At 30.9% G+C, this 21,846-nt stretch overlaps 1 protein-coding gene across 1 annotated transcript in view; it reads left to right on the plus strand.

The window, feature by feature from the left end:
- LOC134705781 (uncharacterized) overlaps positions 1-5,355 on the plus strand; it is a 44,687-nt gene extending 39,332 nt beyond the window's left edge. Inside the window, exons 2-3 of the mRNA XM_063564499.1 lie at positions 3,644-3,756; positions 5,092-5,355. Of these exons, the coding sequence (XP_063420569.1) occupies positions 3,644-3,756; positions 5,092-5,355 (377 nt within the window). The remainder of the gene's footprint in view (positions 1-3,643; positions 3,757-5,091) is intronic.
- Positions 5,356-21,846: the final 16,491 nt, after the last annotated feature.

Here is a 21,846-nt window from a genome sequence, read left to right on the forward strand (position 1 = left end):
TGTATCAGTAACAGTATCTAAGCAAATATAACCCTTTTCTATATTTAAACTTATTATCATCAAATTTGAAAGATTCTTTGTATGTTAGCGTTTGAAGGCGATTAAGAAAATTCTAAAATTAATGATGTTATGATATCTGAAGGCGATTTATGAAATACAGAATGATGTTATGATATCTGAAGATCGAATTTCTAACTTATTGCTATACTAAATCATGAATATCTACCCGATAAGGTACAATTTTCTTTTTATCTGATGAACTTTTGTAAGTCGCATATTGATCATTACAAATCTTGCTAAACTCATAATAAAAATCTCAGATAGGATCTGATGTCATAGAAATATTATCAGATATAGGGAAAGCACAATTGATACATCAAATGAAATTGAACTCATGGATACATATGGTTGAAAGATTTATACAGATAATTCCATGTAATTGAAAACATGCTTAATACAGTTCATTGATAGACATAAAATCGGGAGAATTGAAATCAATAATAAAAATTTATAACAACGCCACATGTATATGTCTGACCAGAAAGAGTTAAGATCCTCGTCAGTTTTTTTTCATGACTTAAAAAAAAACACACATTTATTTGGATAATTAAGTATTGAAAATAAAAGTTTGACAGTTTCCACCTGTTTTAGAGTTGTGACGATAAGGGATGCTTTATCGTATATTCGTCTATATGTTGCTGAACTGTTATTTATATGTTCATTTGGCCATTTTATGTGTCGTTAGTTCTCTGTCATTTATCCTACCTTTTAACAAGTTTACAAAAGACATACAAATGAAAAATATACTAGGGTATCAGGGATGAGTCCAGTTCCATAATATTAACTCATCTTAAATGACAGGATTAAACATTTTACGCCCGGCGTGGGATAACAAGATACTCACAAGTGGCTCTTGAATCAAAAAGAAAAAAAAGGCAAATTAAGTACGAAATAAAAGGAGCTTTGTACCAATAAAGTTGAAAGTTAGTTTTCTTCGGAATACTCACTGATTTCCAAATAACAATTATGCACTTTTATTATTTTCGTCTTTTTTTCAAATAACATACAAAGGCATTTTGTCTTACTTTAAAATAAAGCGATGTGATATAATGGCTAATACCTTGAGACAACTATCAATTAAAGATCAGAGTACAAAGATGTGAGCAATAACTAGTCTTCGTGAGGCTTTCGACAATAAATAAAATACCTAATACCTTATAGTAAGCTATAATAATTGTTCCCAGGATAACAGATAAACCCACAGTCTGATTAAAACTTGTAATTGGTCTGATTTGCATCTTAACTTATATTCAGAACTGGACATTGAAGGGTCAGACTATGGATCCGACTTTACAGGACTGATTTTAATTATCCCATAGTGAATAGATTTAAACGATATTCAATAGCGTGTGTTTACCATTGTAAAACGCTTTTATGCTTACAAGTTATTACATCAATTTTTCTAAATGGTAAAGTCGAAATCATTCATTTTTAAAGGTTAACGGACAGTATCATTATTTTCCTCAATCATATATGTGTCGCAATTTACTAAATATATATGGCAACACCTTGCCGCTTGATCAAAAAGTAAAATCACAAAAATACTGAACTCAGAGGAAAATCAATTTGGAAAGTCCATAATCACATGGCAAAATCAAAAAACAAAACGCATCAAAAACGAATGGACAAGAACTGTCATATTCCTGACTTGGTACAGGCATTTTCAAATGTAGAAAATGGTGGATTAAACCTGGTTCTATAGCGCTAACCCTCTCACTTTAATAACAGTCTCATCAAGTTCCGTTACATTTACATGATGCGTTAAATAAACAGTCACAATCAATAAAATAGTCAAAATATGGGAACATCAGTCATCATCGTATAACAATTTAACAGGACACAACAACATCTACTATCTACGAACACATGGATTGATTTGAGTGTCTGACGTCAGAAAAATTATATACGTCACATAAATTTGTCGTTCAATGTGCATACAATAGTTATCAAAAGTACCTGGATTATAAACAATTTTAAATTTTACATAGGCAATGAGCGCAGACAGGGTTAAAAAATCAAAAGTATGTAAGAATAAATTACAGAAATCAAACTAGTCCAAAAGTTATACATAGAATTTATGAGAATCCAAAACTTTTAAAAGGAACAATTTAACAGGACACACAAACCTATCCACGAACACATGGATCTACTTGAGTGTCCGACGTCAGAAAAATTATATACGTCACATAAATTTGTCGTTCAATGTGCATACAAACAATTTTAAAATTTACATAGGCAATGTACGCATACAGGGTTAAAAAATCAAAAGTATGTAAGAATAAATTACAGAAATAGACCGAGATTCAAACTAGTCCAAAAATTATACATAGAATATATGAGAATCCAAAACTTTTTAAAGGGAAAAATTTAACAGGACACAATAACATCTACTGTCTAAGAACACATGGATTGATTTGAGTGTCTGACGTTAGAAAAATTATATACGTCACATAAATTTGATGTTCAATGTGCATACAAACAATTTTAAATTTTTTTTCATAGGCAATGTACGCATACAGAGTTAAAAAATTAAAAGTATGTAAGAATAAATTACAGAAATAGACCGAGATTCAAACTAGTTCAAAAGTTATACATAGAATTTATGAGAATCCAAAAATTGTCAATTCCACTACGCCATTGATTGATTTTGACGTTTGTGGTTCAACGTATAAAGTAATTCATAATAGAAATATATCATAATGACATATTATAGACAAATATCATACTGACGGGATCTTTTAAAGTACAGAGTCATGTCCCCTACATTTCATCATTTGTTTATATCATCGAATAAGACTTAGTACCGAATTTACTTTCATTGGGTAGCTGCATTCAACAAAGTCAACTATCTTTGAATTGTTTATACCTTGATTGCAGAGAAGTAAAATTTCCGTTGTTGTCAACATGTTAATATTTAGCTAGGTATCTACTATTTATACCATTATCTGGAATTGTCAGACACAGTAACATGTCGGCGTAGCATTTGTATAACACATATAGACACCTGAATCTTTCACACGTTATGTTAAAATATTTCTTAAATATTTTTTTTGTCGTGTTAGACCATATTTATAACTGGCTTACACAGTACGGTGATGTGAGGGGGAAAGTGTGTGTCTAATTTGTGCAATCAACCTGTCCTACAGTGTTGAAGTTGTGTAGCTGCTATTATGCAACTGGTTTTAGAATCTGTCAAGACTTGGTACCTTATTCATTTATCAGCAATCTTTATGAAAGATGAAACACATTATGTATAATGAACTCAATAGTCTCAAACCAAGAGATCGGGGTTCCACAAGACGATTGTACAAATCTTGAAATTGTGCACCTGATATAATGGATTTTTTCGGGGAATTTTAACATGTCCTATTTCAAAGTTTCAACTGTTCAGTATAGTGCATTCTCCATTGTTTTAAAAATCATCCAGCGCAATCTTGCCATTTGAGTACTAGTATTTGGTCATTTTTTTATTTATTTTTATAAGATACAATTTTACAAAGGTATTAAAACAACAGTGCTGGAGTGTATCAGGTCATTAACTCGTTAAAATGTGTGCGAACTTCAATTTATACATTGATTACAGGTTGCTGTTGCGCACTGAAATGCTGGCATTGTATATCAGACAACTGTGATATAGACCCGGATGATAACGAAAGAGCTGAGCAGAGAACATGTAAACGGGGCCAATATTGTCAGGTAATGTGGTTTGTTATATAAATAAAAGTAGATGACAAAATGAACGTCAACATTACAGCAACCAAACGAATCAAATAAGAAAAAAATATATAGAATGTAACCTATGGGAAATCCGCAGTTGACATGTGTCTATGTCGCATATAATTATGTAAATCATTTTTATGTGAGGCGAAAGTGTTTAATTTAGAAATTTGATAATACAAAGTGAAGAACTTACTAAAACACAATGAAATTTACGTATAGCAAGTGCTAAGGGTATAGGGGGAGGGTTGAGATCTCACAAACATGTTTAACCCCGCCGCATTTTTGCGCCTGTCCCAAGTCAGGAGCCTCTGGTCTTTGTTAGTCTTGTATTATTTTAATTTTAGTTTCTTGTGTACAATTTGGAAATTAGTATGGCGTTCACTATCACTGAACTAGTATATATTTGTTTAGGGGCCAGCTGAAGGACACCTCCAGGTGCGGGATTTTTTTTGTTACATTGAAGACACGTGGTGACCTTCCGCTGCTGTTTTTTCTATGGTCGGGTTGTTGTCTCTTTGATACATTCCCCATTGCCATTCTCAATTTTACTCCTTAAAAAAAAACAAAAGCAAGGGATACTTTCAAATAATGGTTGAAAGCAAGCAAGGGATTTAGGCAAACAAACCTTACAAGCATGTTATATTTACTAATCTATTTAAACAAGTCGCTTCATTCAGAAAAATAAGGTATAAACTGATTTGCTTCCAACAAATTTTTAAAATTTCAGGTAAAATCCGACTCTATTTCCTAAAGGTACTATATTAATGTTTGATTATATGCTTTCTCAAACGACATCATCTAACCAACAATAGTTCCTGTAAGCACTCATTAGAACATTTCTACCCTGCTTCGGATTTTCCACATTTATTTGAAACGGTTCCTTATTATCATTTTGGTCGCAGTTTTACTCTTCTTCAAATTTTGATAAATGTATGATTTTTTTTACATTATATAGGGAAAAAAAAAATTATGTTATAGAAAATTGGTTACCCGAAAAATATAGTATATGTCCTAAAACAAAAGAGGCGCGAGACTCCAAGAAGATTAAAAACCCCTTAATTCGATTACAAACTGAAAATGTCAGGGCAAAAACGAAAATGACGAACCACAAAACATAATAAAGGATGAGGATGACTGAGCAACACACAAACCGAAAGTTACATACTCAATGTCGTGTTAAGATAAAAATGACGTGGACATGGACATAATTGGTATTGTTAAATGTAACGATATTCTTTAACTATGTAATGCTTTAAAACGGTTGTAAAAGTTGATGTTTCAATATGTTATTGTTGGTTTTTTTTATTTCAGAAGGTTTACTTTGAGATGCATAGTACATTCGAAAACAAACAATTATATTCCACTGTTCGCGGTTGTGCATGGGATTGCTCGCCTAAAAATGATTTTAGAAATTGTTCACGGGACCTTTATTCCTCAAGAGGATGTATCGAAAAAATGTGTTGCAATGACAACGATTTGTGTAATGGCAGTAACATAATTCACATGACAGGAATATCAAGAATTCTCGGAATGCTTATTTTTACAACGATCATATCTAATATGGGTTTTACATAGTCAATTAAAACTTTCAAGTGGTCGCGTCTTTCACCTTTATTTTGATGAATCAAAATTGAATATTGCAGTTTTCATATCAAACAGTGTTATGATAATATGTTGCGGTGAGACATCATTTAAACATTGTTTTTGCATATTTATAATGTCATATTAAATTATACTATATTTAATAACAATAAACGATTTAAGTTTCATGATATAGTTTTGTCAAAAATTATGTAAAGCGTACAGAATAATAATTTCTATCTTTGAAATTTTCATATCAACAGCTCAATGCTACTTGGATAATTATAACTCGGTCCGAACCATACAACGATTTTGAAGATTAAAGCATCAATGGCACAGAACTTCCTTTGGCCCATACACAATATTTCCTATCTTTTTCCCCACTTGATTCAAATGTCAAAATCATTTGATCTTTCTAACCTTTGACAAATTTTCTATCTTTTGAAATGTTTTGATATCTTAGCTTTTATAATTAAAAACTCTCAATATAGAACTATCAGTTTCCGAAGAAAATATTTAGACATTTGGTAATTCAAGTCCTAACGAGTATCAGCGTTTGTTTTCTGGAAACAAAAGACAAGTCTTATTTTCATAAAGTGTGGTACACAATTGTGTTACACGAATGGTCATCTTATCAATTATACCAGTTTATCTTGTTTAGAAATGTACTATTATATACAATACTTTTGTTGCTCCTTCGTAGCCGTCGACACGTTTGCCAAATTCTCGATCACACCAGTGGCTTTTTTTTCTATAATATGTTTTCGTATACCTATCCATTTAGAAAGACTGTGATTTGTAGTTAGAAAATTTGAGGTTTTAGATATTAATGGTTAATTGTATGATGTATGGATATGTTAAAATTTGTGTTTTTCTTCGCTTTTATGAGCTGAGTGCCTGTGCAGATGAACAATGAAAATGAAGCTTTTATGAGTACAAAAAGATAAAAGTGAAAGCGAATGAGACAACTATATCAACAAAACGCAACAATAATAAAGAAACATCATTCGTTCATTAAGCTTATTAAAAGATAAAAGATAAAGAAATCAGGCTAAAATGTGAGCGCTAGCCAAAGAAGCAACTGATGTTTGGGGATTACGCGTACGGTCACTGAATAAAACCAATAGAAAACACAACTACACGTAACGAGTTGCATTAAGTCTTATATGATCGAAAAATTTAATGAAAATCGGCATTATTTGGGGGAGGCCATTAAATGTTTCAAACCCCCTATCAGAATGAAAACAAATGTTTAAACTGACTTAGACTACTAAGTATCACGCCCTTGCTTTTTAAAGACGGTATCACTTTCCTGATATTATATAAAACAATATGTATCCCAGTCGACGAATGAGTCGTTATGTTTAAGTAGTATCTCTTCTTCTTTTTCTTTTTCTCGTAAGACAACCTTGTATTGGTCAAACATTTTTTTGGTCTTTTGAATTTTACTTGCGATTTGTTTTAAAAGTGTACTATTATCACTATTAGACGATGGTTGCGTGTTGTCATAAACTTCATCTTGGCACTGATTCCATTGGACCCTTCTGTGCCCGGAAGTAATCTTTTTTTATTGTTTTGTCCGAAGATATAATATCTTCTAAATGGTTCTGAATCCAGTGCTTTACGATATGTTTTTTGAAAAGCATTGATCATCCCTTTCTAGTGTATCATATGCTTAGTGGCTGTGGGATATGCTGCACCCATTTCATGTAATTAATATTTACTAAGGTATACGTTACTAAGCTAGCTTTGCTATAATACAAGGTTTGATACACAATTTTTAACACAAGGTTATGTCTGTATCAAGTCAGAAATATGACAGTTGTTTTAATTCGTTTGATGTGTTTGAACTTTTAATTCTGCAATTTGATAAAGGACTTTCTGTTTTGAATTTTCCGTAGAGTTTGGTAATTTTGTTATTTAACTTTTTTTTGGAGTTCGGAATTTTCACTGTATCACTTTTTTCTATAGGTACAAAAAGATCTTCTTAGTGAAGCATTTGTTTGGTATTGAATGACTTTGTTTTTTATATTATGTTTTAGTCATATTTACGACATGACAATAACATGTAGAATGAAAAATTCTGTATAGTATTAAGCTATTAACCCCCCCCCCCCCACAAAAAAAAACCAAAACAAACAAAACAACAGTTTTATCTTACATATGAGATTCTGACAACAACAACAATTTTTATTTTCAAGCTTAAGTTATGACAAGTCTGTGGTATCGGTAACTGTAACAGTAACACACCTTACTTCTTGATTCCGTTTTTCGTCTAGAAATTTGTGTTTAACAGAGGTTAATTCTGTGTTTCTCTGTCTTTACCTGACTTGAAATGCAATATAGACATGTTTTTACTGACCTGAATTTCTTTGAACAATTGCATCTGATCAATTTCACATGACCAGAGGTTTATTTACACTCTCTGCGAAATTAAATGACATCCTATTCAGGTAGAGGAAAGAAATACAGTTACTTATTTCAAATAGAGCTAAAATCAAAGTTTAAGGGATATTGCTTATAATTAATATTACTGTACAATTGTATTTGAAAATAAATCTGAACATTTTAAAGTAGGTACTGTTCAAATATCATCATTTTTCTGTATAAAAAAACCTCGCCTATACTTAAGAAATTTAAGTCGAATTTTATTTTCCGTTGAACAATATCACCTAATCATATATACTACAGCAGTGAAATCGATATAAAAGGGTGTCCTTTTGTTTCTATTTCGTTTTGACACGTTTGAACGGTCTGTTTGGATTTATTTAATTTGTAGATAATCAAAAGATTATATGTTTTTTGTTGTAGGAAGTCAAAAGAGTATTTGTTATTTTTTTGCAGATAATCAATAAGGTAAATCCTGGTCCTATTTGGTTTTGTAGATAATATAAAGAGTAAGTGTTTGGTACTGTTTAGTCTGTTGATAATCATAAGAGAATACATGTCACGTGATACATGTACGTTCGGTTTTTCAAACTTCTTGTGTCAAGTGAACATAACGAGGGCTATTCCAAATTAACAATTCAAAAAAATATGGATATAAAACCAGTTAAAAGAAAAATAACAAAAATACCGAACTCTGAGGAAAATTCCAAACGGAAAGTCTATAAGCAAATGACAAAATAAAAAGCCCAAACACACCAAACAAACAATAGCAACTGTCATACACCTGGCTTGGTAATGCATTTTTCTATGTAGAACATGGTGAATTAAACCTTGTTGTATAGCTAGCTAAACTTTTCACTTGTATGAGAGTCGCATAAAATCCATTATTTTGACAATGATGTGCGAAGAAAAACAAACAGATATAAGAGGGGTAAACATTTTAGTTGCAAATTTTCTTTGAAAGAGCCCTTTAGTTTCTTACTCATTCTGCAATAAAACATTTTCAAAATGTTTAATTGTGAAAATTGTAAATTGTACATTTATTTAATGTCAGTTATCCAAATCTAAAATATTCAAAAGTATTTACGTTTTTCTAATGCTGGTTCAATTGACTTTTAAAATGTCTCTCAAACTATGTCTGTATATTATTTTATTTTCAACTGCAAGATTCTAATCTCTACGCACCAGTTGCCAAGAGTATATATACGAGCAGATAAAATATATTGCTTCTATGAACTTCCTTCTTGGAAAGTTGATAAATAGGGTAATGAAGAAAGGCTAACTTCCTAACATGTTTAACCCCGCCACATTATTTATGTATGTGTCTGTTCCTAGTCAGGAGCCTGTAAATTAAGTGGTTGTCGTTTGTTTATGTGTTACATATTTGTTTTTCGTTCATTTTTTTTACATAAATAAGGCCGTTAGTTTTCTCGTTTGAATTGTTTTACATTGTCTTATCGGGGCCTTTTATAGCTGACTATGCGGTATGGGCTTTCCTCATTGTTGAAGGCCGTACGGTGACCTATAGTTGTTAATGTTTGTGTCATTTTGGTCTTTTGTGGATAGTTGTCTCATTGGCAATCAAACCACATCTTCTTTTTATAACTTCCTTAAAGTACATTACCAAGCATTTATAAAACAACCGATTGTATAAAAGAGAGGATGTGGTGTGATTGTCAATGAGACAACTATCCACAAAAAGACCTAAATGACAAAAACATTAACAATTATAGGTCACCGTACGGCCTTCAACAATGAGCAAAGCCCATACCGCATATAGTCAGCTATAAAAGGCCCCAATAAGACAATGTACATCTTTTAAGATGATTTTTATTTTCATTGTTAAGTTATTATCTACATTTGTTTTGCTTTAAACAAATACATCGACCAGTAAATTACATAATATCACTGTACGCTCATCGTAATTTCATATCGTATTACGCTCAATCTGTCTTTAAACATGCAAATTTGCTAAGTAGGAATATTTGAAAAGAGTTATATTTGTACAAATAATTGATTAATAAATCAACTACACAATTTTACGTGTTTTTTATTTTATGTGAATCAATACTGAATTTTATCAGGCAAACAAAGCAGACTTAATTGATAACTGTAATAAATATAGTGGAGCGAGTAATAATGTTATCAAAATTTGAAAAAAGTATATATTAAAAAAACAAATATGAAAAATCCACATATCAACTGTAAAGATTTAACGTTAATTTTTGTAAGGAAAAACTGTGTCACTGTCTGTACTGTAAGTGCAAACAGTTTATTCTTCGATGGAACAAGCAACATTTGTTCTTTTGCACGGAAGTGTTTGAGTGCCACACACACTTTTTAATAATTTGTGTTTGCATTATAACACTAATATTCGTGTTATTTCGCATCAAAAACTTCCTATCGCCCATACACAATATTTCCTACCTTTCCCACTTGATTCAAATGTCAATATCATTTGATATTTCTAACCTTTGACAAATTTTCTATCTTTTGAAATGTTTTATATTCTTAGCTTTTATAATTAAAAAAACCTAATATAGAACTATCAGTTTCCGAAGAAAATATTTAGAAATTTGGTAATTCAAGTCATAACGAGTATCTGCGTTTATTTTCTGGAACCAAAAGACAAGTCTTCTTATTCATAAAGTGTGGTTAACAATTGTGTTACACGATTGGTCATCTTATCAATTATACATTGATTTCCCTGTTAAAAATAAAAATCGATAATTTCACATGTGAAATAAACGTGGTTATTTCATTCTCTGACGTAATACAACAATAGGCGTTAAACGTCGAATCAAAAGAAATTGTCAATGCGTAGGAAAAACATATAGTTCCTTACATTTTCTACATTAATTTCATAAAAAAGCCATTTGACAATGTAATAATAAGTATAACTAATCGCTGTATTTAAATATAAAAAATAAGACAACTTGTGACCAAACGACGCTATGGATTAAGCTCGTGCTGCGCACTTGTTTAATCTATGCGTTTAGAAATGTACTATTATAAACAATACTTTTGTTGCTCCTTCATAGCCGTCGACACTTATGCCAAATTCTCGATCACACCAGTGGCTTTTTTTTTCTATAAGATGTTTTCCTATACCTATCCATTTAAAAAGACTGTGATTGGTAGTTAGAAATATTGAGGTTTTAGATATTTTAATGGTTAATTGTATGATGTATGGATATGTCATAATTTGTGTTTTTCTTCGCATTTATGAGCTGAGTGCCTGTGAATATGAATAATAAAAATGAAGCTTTTATGAGTACAAAAAGATAAAAGTGAAAGCGAATGAGACAACCATATCAACTGAACGCAACAATAATAAAGAAACATCATTCGTTCATTAAGCTTATTAAAAGATAAAAGATAAAGAAATCAGGCTAAAATGTGAGAGCTAGCCAAAAAAGCAACTGATGTTTGGTGAATACGCGTAGGGTCACTGAATAAAACTAATAGAAAACTACACGTAACGAGTTGCATTAAGTCTTATATGATCGAAAAATTTAATGAAAATCGACATTATTTGGGGAAGGCCAGTAAATGTTTCAAACCGCCAATCAGAATGAAAACAAATGTTTAAACTGACTAAGACTACAAAGTATCAGGCCCTTGTCTTATAAAGACGGTATCACTTTCCTGATATTATATAAAACAATATGTATCCCAGTCGACGAATGAGTCGTTATGTTTTAGTAGAATCTCTTCTTTTTTTTACCAGACAACCTTGTATTGGTCAAACATTTTCTTTTTCTTTTGAATTTTACTTGCGATTTGTTTTAAAGGTGTACTATTATCACCATAAGACGATGGTAGCATGTGTTTATGAAGTTCATCTTTGGCACTGATTCCATTGGACCCTTCTGTGTCCGGAAGTTATTCTTTTTTATTGTTTTGTCCGAAGACGTCATGTTCCACATCTTTATATGATTATTTGGTTAATATATTCAAAATGGTTCAGACCTCCAGTGCTTTACGATATGTTTTCTGAAAAGCTTTGATCATCCCTTTCTAGTGTATCATATACTTAGTGGCTGTGAGACATGCTTCACCAATTTCATGTTATTAATAGTTACTAAGGTATACGTTACTAAGCTAGCTTTACTATAATACCAGGTTTGTTACACAATTTTTTACACAAGGAAATGCCTGTATCAAGTCAGAAATATGACAGTTGTTTTAATTCGTTTGAAGTGTTTGAAATTTTAATTTTGCAATTTGATAAAGGACTTTCTGTTTTGAATTTTCCGTAGAGTTCGGTAATTTTGTTATTTTACTTTTTCTTTGGAGTTCGGAATTTTCACTGTATTACTTTTTTCTATAGGCACAAACAGATCATATAAGCGAAGCATTTTTTTGGTATTGAATGACCTTGTTTTTTTTTATTATGTTTTAGTCATATTTACAACATAACAATAACATGTAGAATGAAAAATTCTGTATAGTTTTAAGCTATTAAAAAAAAAACAAAAAAACAAGTGTTATCTTACATATGAGATTCTGACAACAACATCAATTTTATTTTCAAGCTTAATTTATCACAAGTATGTGGTATCTTTAACTGTAACATAAACACTCGTTGCTTCTTAATTCCGTGTCTAGAAATCTTGTGTTTAACCGAGGGTTATTCTGTGTTGCTCTGTCTTTCATTGACTTGAAATGCAATATAGACATGTTTTTACAAACCCGAATTTCTTTGAACAATCGCATCTCATCAATTTCACATGACCAGAGGTTGATTTACACTCACTGCGAAATTAAATGACATCCTATTCACGTAGAGGAAAGAAATACAGTTACTTATTTCAAATAGATCAAATTGTAATGGATATAGCTTATAACTAATATCACTGTACAATTGTATTTGAAAATGAATCTGAACATTTTAAAGTAGGGACTGTTCAAATATCTTCACTTTTCTGTTTAAAAAAACCTCGCCTATACTTAACCATTTAAGTCGAAATTTTTCTTCCGTTGACCAATATCACCTAATCAAATATACTACAGCAGTGAAATCGTTATAAAAGGGTGTCCTTTTGTTTCTATTTCGTTTGAACGGTCTGTTTGGATTTATTTAGTTTGTAGATAATCAAAAGATTATATGTATTTGTTGTAGATAGTCAAACGAGTATTTGTTATTTTTTTTGTAGATAATCAATAAGGTAAATCTTGGTCCTATTTGGTTTGTAGATAATATACAGAGTAAGTGTTTGGTTCTATTTAAAAGTGTTGATAATCAAAAGAGTATAGATGTTCGTTTGGTTTTTCAAACTTTTTGTGACAATTGAACATAACGGGTGATATTCCAAATTAACAATTAAAAAAAAAAAGAAAAATAACAAAAATACCGAATTCTGAGGAAAATTCAAAACGGAAAGTCCATTAGCAAATGACAATATAAAAAGCCCAAACACATCAAACAAACGATAGCAACTGTCATACACCTGGCTTGGTAATGCATTTTCCTATGTAGAAAATGGTGAATTAAACCTTGTTTATAGCTAGCTACACTTTTCACTTCTATGAGAGTCTCATAAAATCCATTATATTGACAATGATGTGCGAAGAAAAACAAACAGATGTCAGAGGGGTAAACTTTTTAATTGTGTCTTTGAAAGAGCCCTTTAGTTTCTTACTCATTCTGCAATAAAACATTTTTAAAATGTTTAATTGTGAAAATTGTAAATTGTACAGTTATTTCATGTCAGGTTATCCAAATCTAAAATATTGAAAAGTATTTGCGTTTTTGTAATGCTTGTTAAATTGACTTTTAAAATGTCTTTCAAACTATGTCTATATATTATTTTATTTTTAACCGCAAGATTTTAATCCCTTCGCACCAGTTGCCAAGAGTATATATACGAGCAGAGATTCGTTTATGCGTTGCATATTTGTTTTTTGTTAATTTTTTACATAAGTAAGGCCGTTAGTGTTGTCGTTTGAATTGTGTTACGTTTCTAATCAGGGCCGTTTATAGCTGACTATGGTGTATGAACTTTCCTCATTGTTGAAGGCCGTACGGTGACCTATAGTTGTTAATGTCTGTGTCATTTTGTTCATTTGTGGATAGTTGTCTCATTGGCAATCATACCACATCTTCTTTTTATAACTTCCTTGAAGTACATTACCAAGCATTTATAAAACAACCGATTGCATCATTTAAAGATGATTTTTATTTTCATTCTTAGGTTATTATCTACACTTTTTTTGCTTTAAACAAATACATCGAACAGTACATTACATAATATCACTGTATTTCATATCGTATGTCGCTCAAGCTTTCTTTAAACATGCAAATTTGCTGAGTAGGAATATTTGAAAAGGGTTATATTTGTACAAATAATTGATTTATAAATCAACTACACAATTTTACGTGTTTTTTATTTTATGTGAATCAATACTGAATTTTATCAGGCAAACAAAGCAGACTTAATTGATAACTGTAATAAATATAGTGGAGCGAGTAATAATGTTATCAAAATTTGAAAAAAGTATATACTAAAAAAACAAATATGAAAAAAATCCATATATCAACTGTAAAGATTTAACGTTCATTTTTGTAAGGAAAAACTGTGTCACTGTCTGTACTGTAAGTGCAAACAGTTTATTCGTCGATGGAACAAGCAACATTTGTTCTTTTGCACGGAAGTGTTTGAGTGCCACACACACATACTGTATAGTTTAGCACACCAATGCCTAACTTTTATCAGGAAGCATTTAAAATCAAACCATTATAACGAAACAGATGAAATGTACTAAGGTAACCGCTCATATGAGCATTGTATTAGATTGATTTTAAAAAGAAAAACACTATCTCATTTCCATTCTCAAATTTATAAAATTAAGATTATATAGTTACTCTACTATAACTTTAAGTATGTGGTATATTTGCTATAGGTAAAGACAATGTTCTTCGAGAAAAACACATGACAAATTTTAGTAATTTGTGGTTTTGTGAACTTCTAATATATTTCTGTGATGTCTCTGTTATGTTCAAACTATTGATCATTTTTTCAAGGAGTCATTGTCTATTAATTTTAACTAAAACTTCCTGACTTTAAACTTATTTACTGTTTATCTCTTAAGTGAGTTAACAAATGTCACATGTAGGGATCAAACTTAAGTTTGCATTTTCTACAGTAACTTCCCCTAAATGGAATAATCAGCGATAGAGAGCCAATTTCAATGAACACGACCCGTGTTTCTAGAATACCATATAAAAAATAATAACACAATTTTGTATGGTCGTTTATATCAGTACAACTTGACATTGTTCTTTTGTTTTTCGCATAAAATAACAATAAATAATCGGGGGAATCTACAATAAGCCTAAGCTACAGTTTACAAAATATCCTACTACTTATAGCAATCCCGACGTAAGTGTTTATCTAGCAATAAATGTCCATCAGCATTAATATCGCTAGTTCTAATAAGAATGAATGAGAGTTTTTATGGAAACCGTTGACAGTTGTAATGAGTTTCTAGTGTTTTATTTGTCTGGCTAGTAGGAGCAGATGTTTTATTTTTATACTTGTCGCCGAAATGGATTTATAAAATTTTAGATGGTTTCTCAGCGACAGTTTCGAAATGACTGGGATTTAAAAATACTGTCTTATATGAAGGTTTACATGTAAAACGTAATCGCCGTTTTATGACTGAAGCCCACACATTCCTAACCTGATGAATAATACAACATACTTGTACTCATCCCTCTGTAACGGACATAACCTATCATAGATGCAGTTGTGTTCTGTTTATAGTGTTAAACATAATTGATCCACCATTTTCTATATAAGAAATTGTTTGTACCAAGACCCGAATATGCCAGCTGTCATCCATTCGTTTGATTAGTTTGAGCTTTTTATTTTACCATATGCTGAGGGACTTTCCGTCTTAGGTTTTCCGCTGGGTTCGTTTTTTTTGGTTATTTTAGGTTTATTGAGGCACTAGTTAGGAACCAACTTGGTGATATCGTGCTTGCCTCGGGTAAAGGAATTAGTTGTATCCGATTCCATGCTGGGTCAATACCAAAGACTTGAAAATTAGTATTTTCTACGTCTTAAGATGTCGCATTTAGGAGAAAGAGCAAAGCGTGGTCGACTTTGAGTCAGAATAAAAGGTCCCGATTGTTTGACATGTCAGCCAGCGTATGTTTAATTGTGAACTAACACGTTACAAATCTGGTTCAGCATGTCGATTTTGTACAAAACAGGGTCCATTTTCATATCGTATGGTATGAACATGGTTTATTACTAATCTTTATGTATGTTATAATTGCCACAAGATGTTAAACCCATGTCAACATCATCATCAAAGCAAATAAATCTTTCTACACTAGGGCCATACCACCATTCATAGCCAAATAATGCCATTCTCTTTGGTTTGTTTTTTGTTTTCGTTGCTGCTTGAATACGTAATGTATGCAGACTTCATTTTTTTTTCGATTTCACCTTCGAATGAATTTTATTTGGACGAAACACTTTTTGCGTAATGAAATATAAACACGGTATACTTTGATTCAATGATTCAAATGAAAAACTTAATGTTCATATTTTTAAATGTATTAAACGACTTAAAAAACCTTGTGCTATGTCAGTTGTGCTTATAAGCAACCAAATGTATTCAATTGCCAAATAACTCTTTCTTCGTTGTTTATCCACTTGCAATACGTTGAGGCCCAACATTAAAATATATTATACAACAGCAGTACACATTCGGTCTAGTTCTTTGCCTAAATCTGCAAACTTGGAGTATGATTTGACATTTACCTTTAAGACTGTTTATTCGTATAATAGTCCTCTGAACTTTAAGAAAAGAAACAGTCAGGATTATCTAATACTTCTATTTACATTTTTTTAATTGCAAGGATTTCGTTTAAGTGATTCATGATGTTTTTGATGTACATTAATTTGCCAGGAGATGTCCTGCTGTAACTTTTTATATTAGGCCAATTAAAATCGAACAACATTCGTTTTGTCATGTCATCTTAATGATCAACAATTTATTAAATCCTAAAATAGAACTTCTCTTGTGTGATTAACTGGAAAATCGAAATAACAAAGAATAACTTTCAATCAAAACGCTTTCAGCTTTTAAAGTGGAATGAAAAAGCAACTTAAAACCCATTGATGTAGATGATTCTCCAATATTACATTAGTCTTTAGTGCACAAAGAACTCACAAGATATCACTGACATATCATCTATGTTTTACTTCTTTTTTTGTACCGTCTGTGACCGAAGATATCAATCTGACTAAAATCGGCTGATTCCAAAACGAACCTAACAGCTGATTATAGACAGACTGCGAAAATTGCATTTTTTTTGTATTTTATGACATTTTATTTACTCTAAATAAAATAAAAATATTCTTCAAAAAGGGACCTTTACTAAGATTGAAGTAGAAAGCACTGGTAAGTACGTGTAACCCTGAGTGTAATATCGTTTTTGTAAAATAAATCAGATTTAATTATTAACCAATGTCATGAAAGATATGCACGTAATCTTTCGTTCATGTGCAGATGTATAAACACAGAAATAGCTACTTCAATTACTTATAAAACGATTATCAAGTAAACATATTGTTGCTCCCAATGTTTGAATTTTCAGCTTTCCCTTTCACAAATCGCATAAATATGTACTTATATGTTTTTTATGTTTTCTTTTCTGTCCTGTGTGTTCTTATGTTTATTTGTACTGTATTCCTGTAACGTAATGTTGTCATTTTAGCGGTATAGTTAACATTGTCATATAAGCAAGAGTACAGCTCATCATTTGTTTTCCTCAAATTTCCGTACCAAGTCAGGAATATCGCAGTTGTTAGCAAATAGTCGTTTTTGTCTTACACTTAATATGTTTTTCGTCGGTTTTGGTTTCTGATCAGATTTGTGTTCGTTTTATAAATTTATGACTATTGAACAGCGGTTTACTTCTATCGCTTTTATTGGGATACTAGAGCTCTCTTTGAAAGGTGAGAGGTTCTCTCTATGACGTAATAGATCCGCTGTTGCTCAATGGTGACCTTCATTTTAATGCCAAATTACATACTAGTAATTTAACTCTTGCACGGATACACATTATGTTTTTTTCTGTTTTTTTCTGGTTGTCATAATATATGGTTCAAATATACGTAAGTATTTTGTTTTAAATTTCAATGCTTGATTTTACTTCAAGCTTTTTAAATGCCCAAATGATATTTTAATCGACATGTTAGACAATGCTTTTTATTACAAGAATCCGAACTATGAATGATGGAAATATGAAAATAATTTCCAAAATAAAAAAAAAAATCTATCCTTAAAAAATCAATATCCGTAATGTCATGCAAGTTCTTAAGTACTATATACTGGATGGTGATATTCTCGGAGATTAACAGTCAACCAGCATAGGTTTGACCAAATGGAAGTTATTGATATAAAGTTCACTGCTCAGATGCGCATTACAATTAATGTTTCTTCGGGTTAACCAACAGTTTTGAATACAAAACCTCATTAAATGTGGAATAGCCAATAAAACAAAAACGTATAGCTAACAGTCAAGGATTTTTTTGTGTCAAGAAATGAAAACAAAGTAAACAAACCAAAGCAAATTGGAACCAAACATTAAAACCAAAACACATCAATAGTATATATAATTTTGTTCGAATGAAAGACAAGTTGAAATCTGATTGTGTTTTTTTTGTTTTTAAATTCAACTGTGTCACCTCTTTTATGAAATGCAAGAGTTTAAATTCTAACTTTTACAACAACAACAAATCGAATCGTTAAAAGATGGTGATCTAACTAGTTAAGTCTTACAATTTTTTTTCTCTAGTAAGTCCAGTATCGTGCTTTATTAAAATATCAAATCAGACGAACTTCTTAGATCTGCTCTTCCTCACATCAGATTATTTTACTACAAATGCTATTAAATGTCAATGTGAAAAAATAAAATAGAAAATCAATTCTTACTTCGTTACTTAAATTCAAAGCCTTTACTATTCACTCGAAGCCCTAAATCAAATTTCCGTTTCTACTTGGAAACCCTTCTTTTGAAATGTCAATGAGATGTTGAAATTAGAGAATTGACCTTCGTCTTTCTAGGATATAAATTTCAAAGTTTACGGAGTAAAAGTGTTTTTAAGATCGTTCTTAGTGCATTCGAATAACATTATCAGTTCAAGTATGTTTACTTTCTACATTGACTTTCTGTATTCTGTGTGTAACATCACAGAAACTGTTTGATTTTTGATGAGTATCATAACAGGTAATTAACAGGTAATTAACAGGTATTCGTTCAGATGGAAACGAAATACTAGACGAGTTGTACTAGGCTGCTCGCTACATTTCCGAATTATCAACAACCTGTTAATAACATTTTATCTTACTTACACTACTATATTCAAATCTACATTTCCCTATGAAATCAATTAGAAAACTAAACGGGACTTAAAGGGAAACTTCGCAAAAAAATCAAAAATTGATATCATGTTTATTCTGTATAAAAATGCTCAAGTTCATAGATATTAAAGTTTTATTCTGCTAGATAAGAAATCACCATCGATTTTAAATTAAGAGTATCAATTCTCTGCGGTCGGCCATTTTGTCACCTTGTCCGATTTGCAGTCACGATATGTCTAAGGACCAAAACTACAGTAACCCGATGTAGTCGTAATTGCGTGTCGATATCTCGTCAATCGTACGGTTGTTTTATCCGACTTGTTAACTAATTTCATACGGAAAATTTTCTTTTTTTTATGCCATGATCTGTTATTTTTAGACTGATAATATAGGAATTAGTGAAAAAGTCAAAATTTCAAATCATAAATAAGTCTTCCGTGAAACTTGAATTGTCTTCGGAAATCTAATTAGTTCATAATTCTTTTATATAAAAAACTTTATTCAAATAAATTAGGATCTTCGCTCCACTGATCACCCGCATGGCTAAAGGTATTACTCCATAAGCTATTGTAGGGGGTGTGAGGTGACACGTCCAGGTATTCAAGCGATTTCCTGTCGAGTTTGCAAATTCATGCGTCGTTTCACTTCTTAGTGTTTTGATAAGTGTACACGGCCGATCACTTATAACTTTCCATTTTGAACTATTATATGTATAATATACATCTCTATCTTGCGTGTCCGAAAGTGATATTACTAAACTCATACGCTTGTTTATGAATAACATTTCTGGTGAAAAGAAAATTATCTATGAAAATATAAATAATACGAAAAAAAACCCAAACAGATTTGATGAAATTAAAATCTATATACGTATTTTTTCCAAGGATAAATTTGGTAAAATGTAATATATACTCGTTGTCAATGGTGAAGGCCAGAAATATTGATTTAAAAAATGTACGCACTTGTCGACCATTCGTATATACGCCTGGATTATAAGTTACGGAACTATGGCGCAAATTAAAATATATACATGTATACATAGAACACATGTTTTGTAAAATGACAAGTCCACGTATGCCAACAGTATGTTATCATCAAATGTCGATAGACTATTGTATATCAAAAAGAAGAAAAAGAAGAAGAAGAGATTTAAATACAGGTCGATATAAAACTTTATTTGGCTCATCGACGCTATGGACATTTATATATCAATTAGATTGTTCTCGAAAAAAGGAAGAAATTCGTCATCATCACAATTGTTCCGACATGCATGTAATATATACGCAACTGGAAGTACACTAATACCGAGGGATGTAAATATTTTCCAGGAAAACTATAGAGTATCAAAGTTTCAAATCAATTTCGGGATTTATTTTCTCTCTTGATATTCAATGACAGCAATTTAAAGAATAAACTGCTTGTCCGCTTTAGTGGTATTCTTGCCAGTTGAAACAGACTTATAATTACATTAAAAAATAGGGAAAGATGACAATTAATTCGTTCATTTTTTTTAAATACATCGTTGGTCAAATAGCTAAAGTATTATATACAGTAACGGTGTGAGACGAAGAGTATTTTAAGAAGGACATTCCCAATTATGTATAAATTTTGATGATGTTTTTTCACACTTGAAAAGCATATCTGTTCGTAATTTGTTGACTCCATTCCAATTAGATCCTTTAATTTCCTGTCAATTTTTTAAAACATCTTTTTTCAAATATCTGAAGTATTCATGTGTTGTGAGATTTAAAATATTTTGATGAGCACATTAATTCCTAAATATAAATAGGTAATTAAAGATCACTTTGGATGGACTAAAATATATAATTGCAATTGTTAATGATCTGTTTGAAATATTTAAGGCTGCCGATCCTAATTTGAAATAGTACAATTTTTTGTTCATAAACTTGTGTCTAGAAGGCTATTTTTATTTATAAATACTTCAATTAAAATAATTCAGTAATTTATCGTTACTAAAGTAACCAAAAGTCATAATTCATTTAAAGTGATCTTATGCAAAATATAAAAATATACAACAGCTATCCAGTTATTGTGCGATCTTATTATTCCCGTTAATTAATTTTAATTATTATTTTTTTTACATTCATGTGTCTGAAACTTTGTCTGACTCCCGTTTACAATTGATACGAAAAATGTTGTTGAAATGCCAGTGAACCGTGACGCCTAGATTTCACTGAACGAGGATCAAAAGATTAGAATTACATAATGCTAATCTTTTAATTACCTTGAGTTAAACTACGCATTCCACATTCTTTAGGTGTCACAAGACAATACACATTTTATTGTTTCCACCGTACAAGCAAGTGAAAATTATTGATGGAATGAAGCAAAAAGGTCAGAATACAAACATGTATTTTTAATACACTATCGATCATGTCAGTTTCATATGTTTTTTTAAAGAATTTTTAGAAAAAATAATCATAAAAATGTTCTATGGTATGATTTACTTTTATTATTAAATTCGTTTTAAAAAATCCACACGATCTAATTTTAAAAGTTGCATGGCTATCACTTATTTTTCGTTGGTTAATAGATACACCAAAAGTCGTCGATGCGCTTTAAATCGCGTTATTAGATGGTTAACGAACAAGACTTAAATGAGATATTTTCACTCCCGGCATGCATCAAAGACTTAAACGACGTCACATAAGTCAGGAAGTTTAAAAAAATAAAATTAATAATTCCCAATTT

Source organism: Mytilus trossulus, chromosome 2, assembly GCF_036588685.1.
Source record: "Mytilus trossulus isolate FHL-02 chromosome 2, PNRI_Mtr1.1.1.hap1, whole genome shotgun sequence".
Classification (NCBI taxonomy): Eukaryota; Metazoa; Mollusca; class Bivalvia; order Mytilida; family Mytilidae; genus Mytilus; species Mytilus trossulus.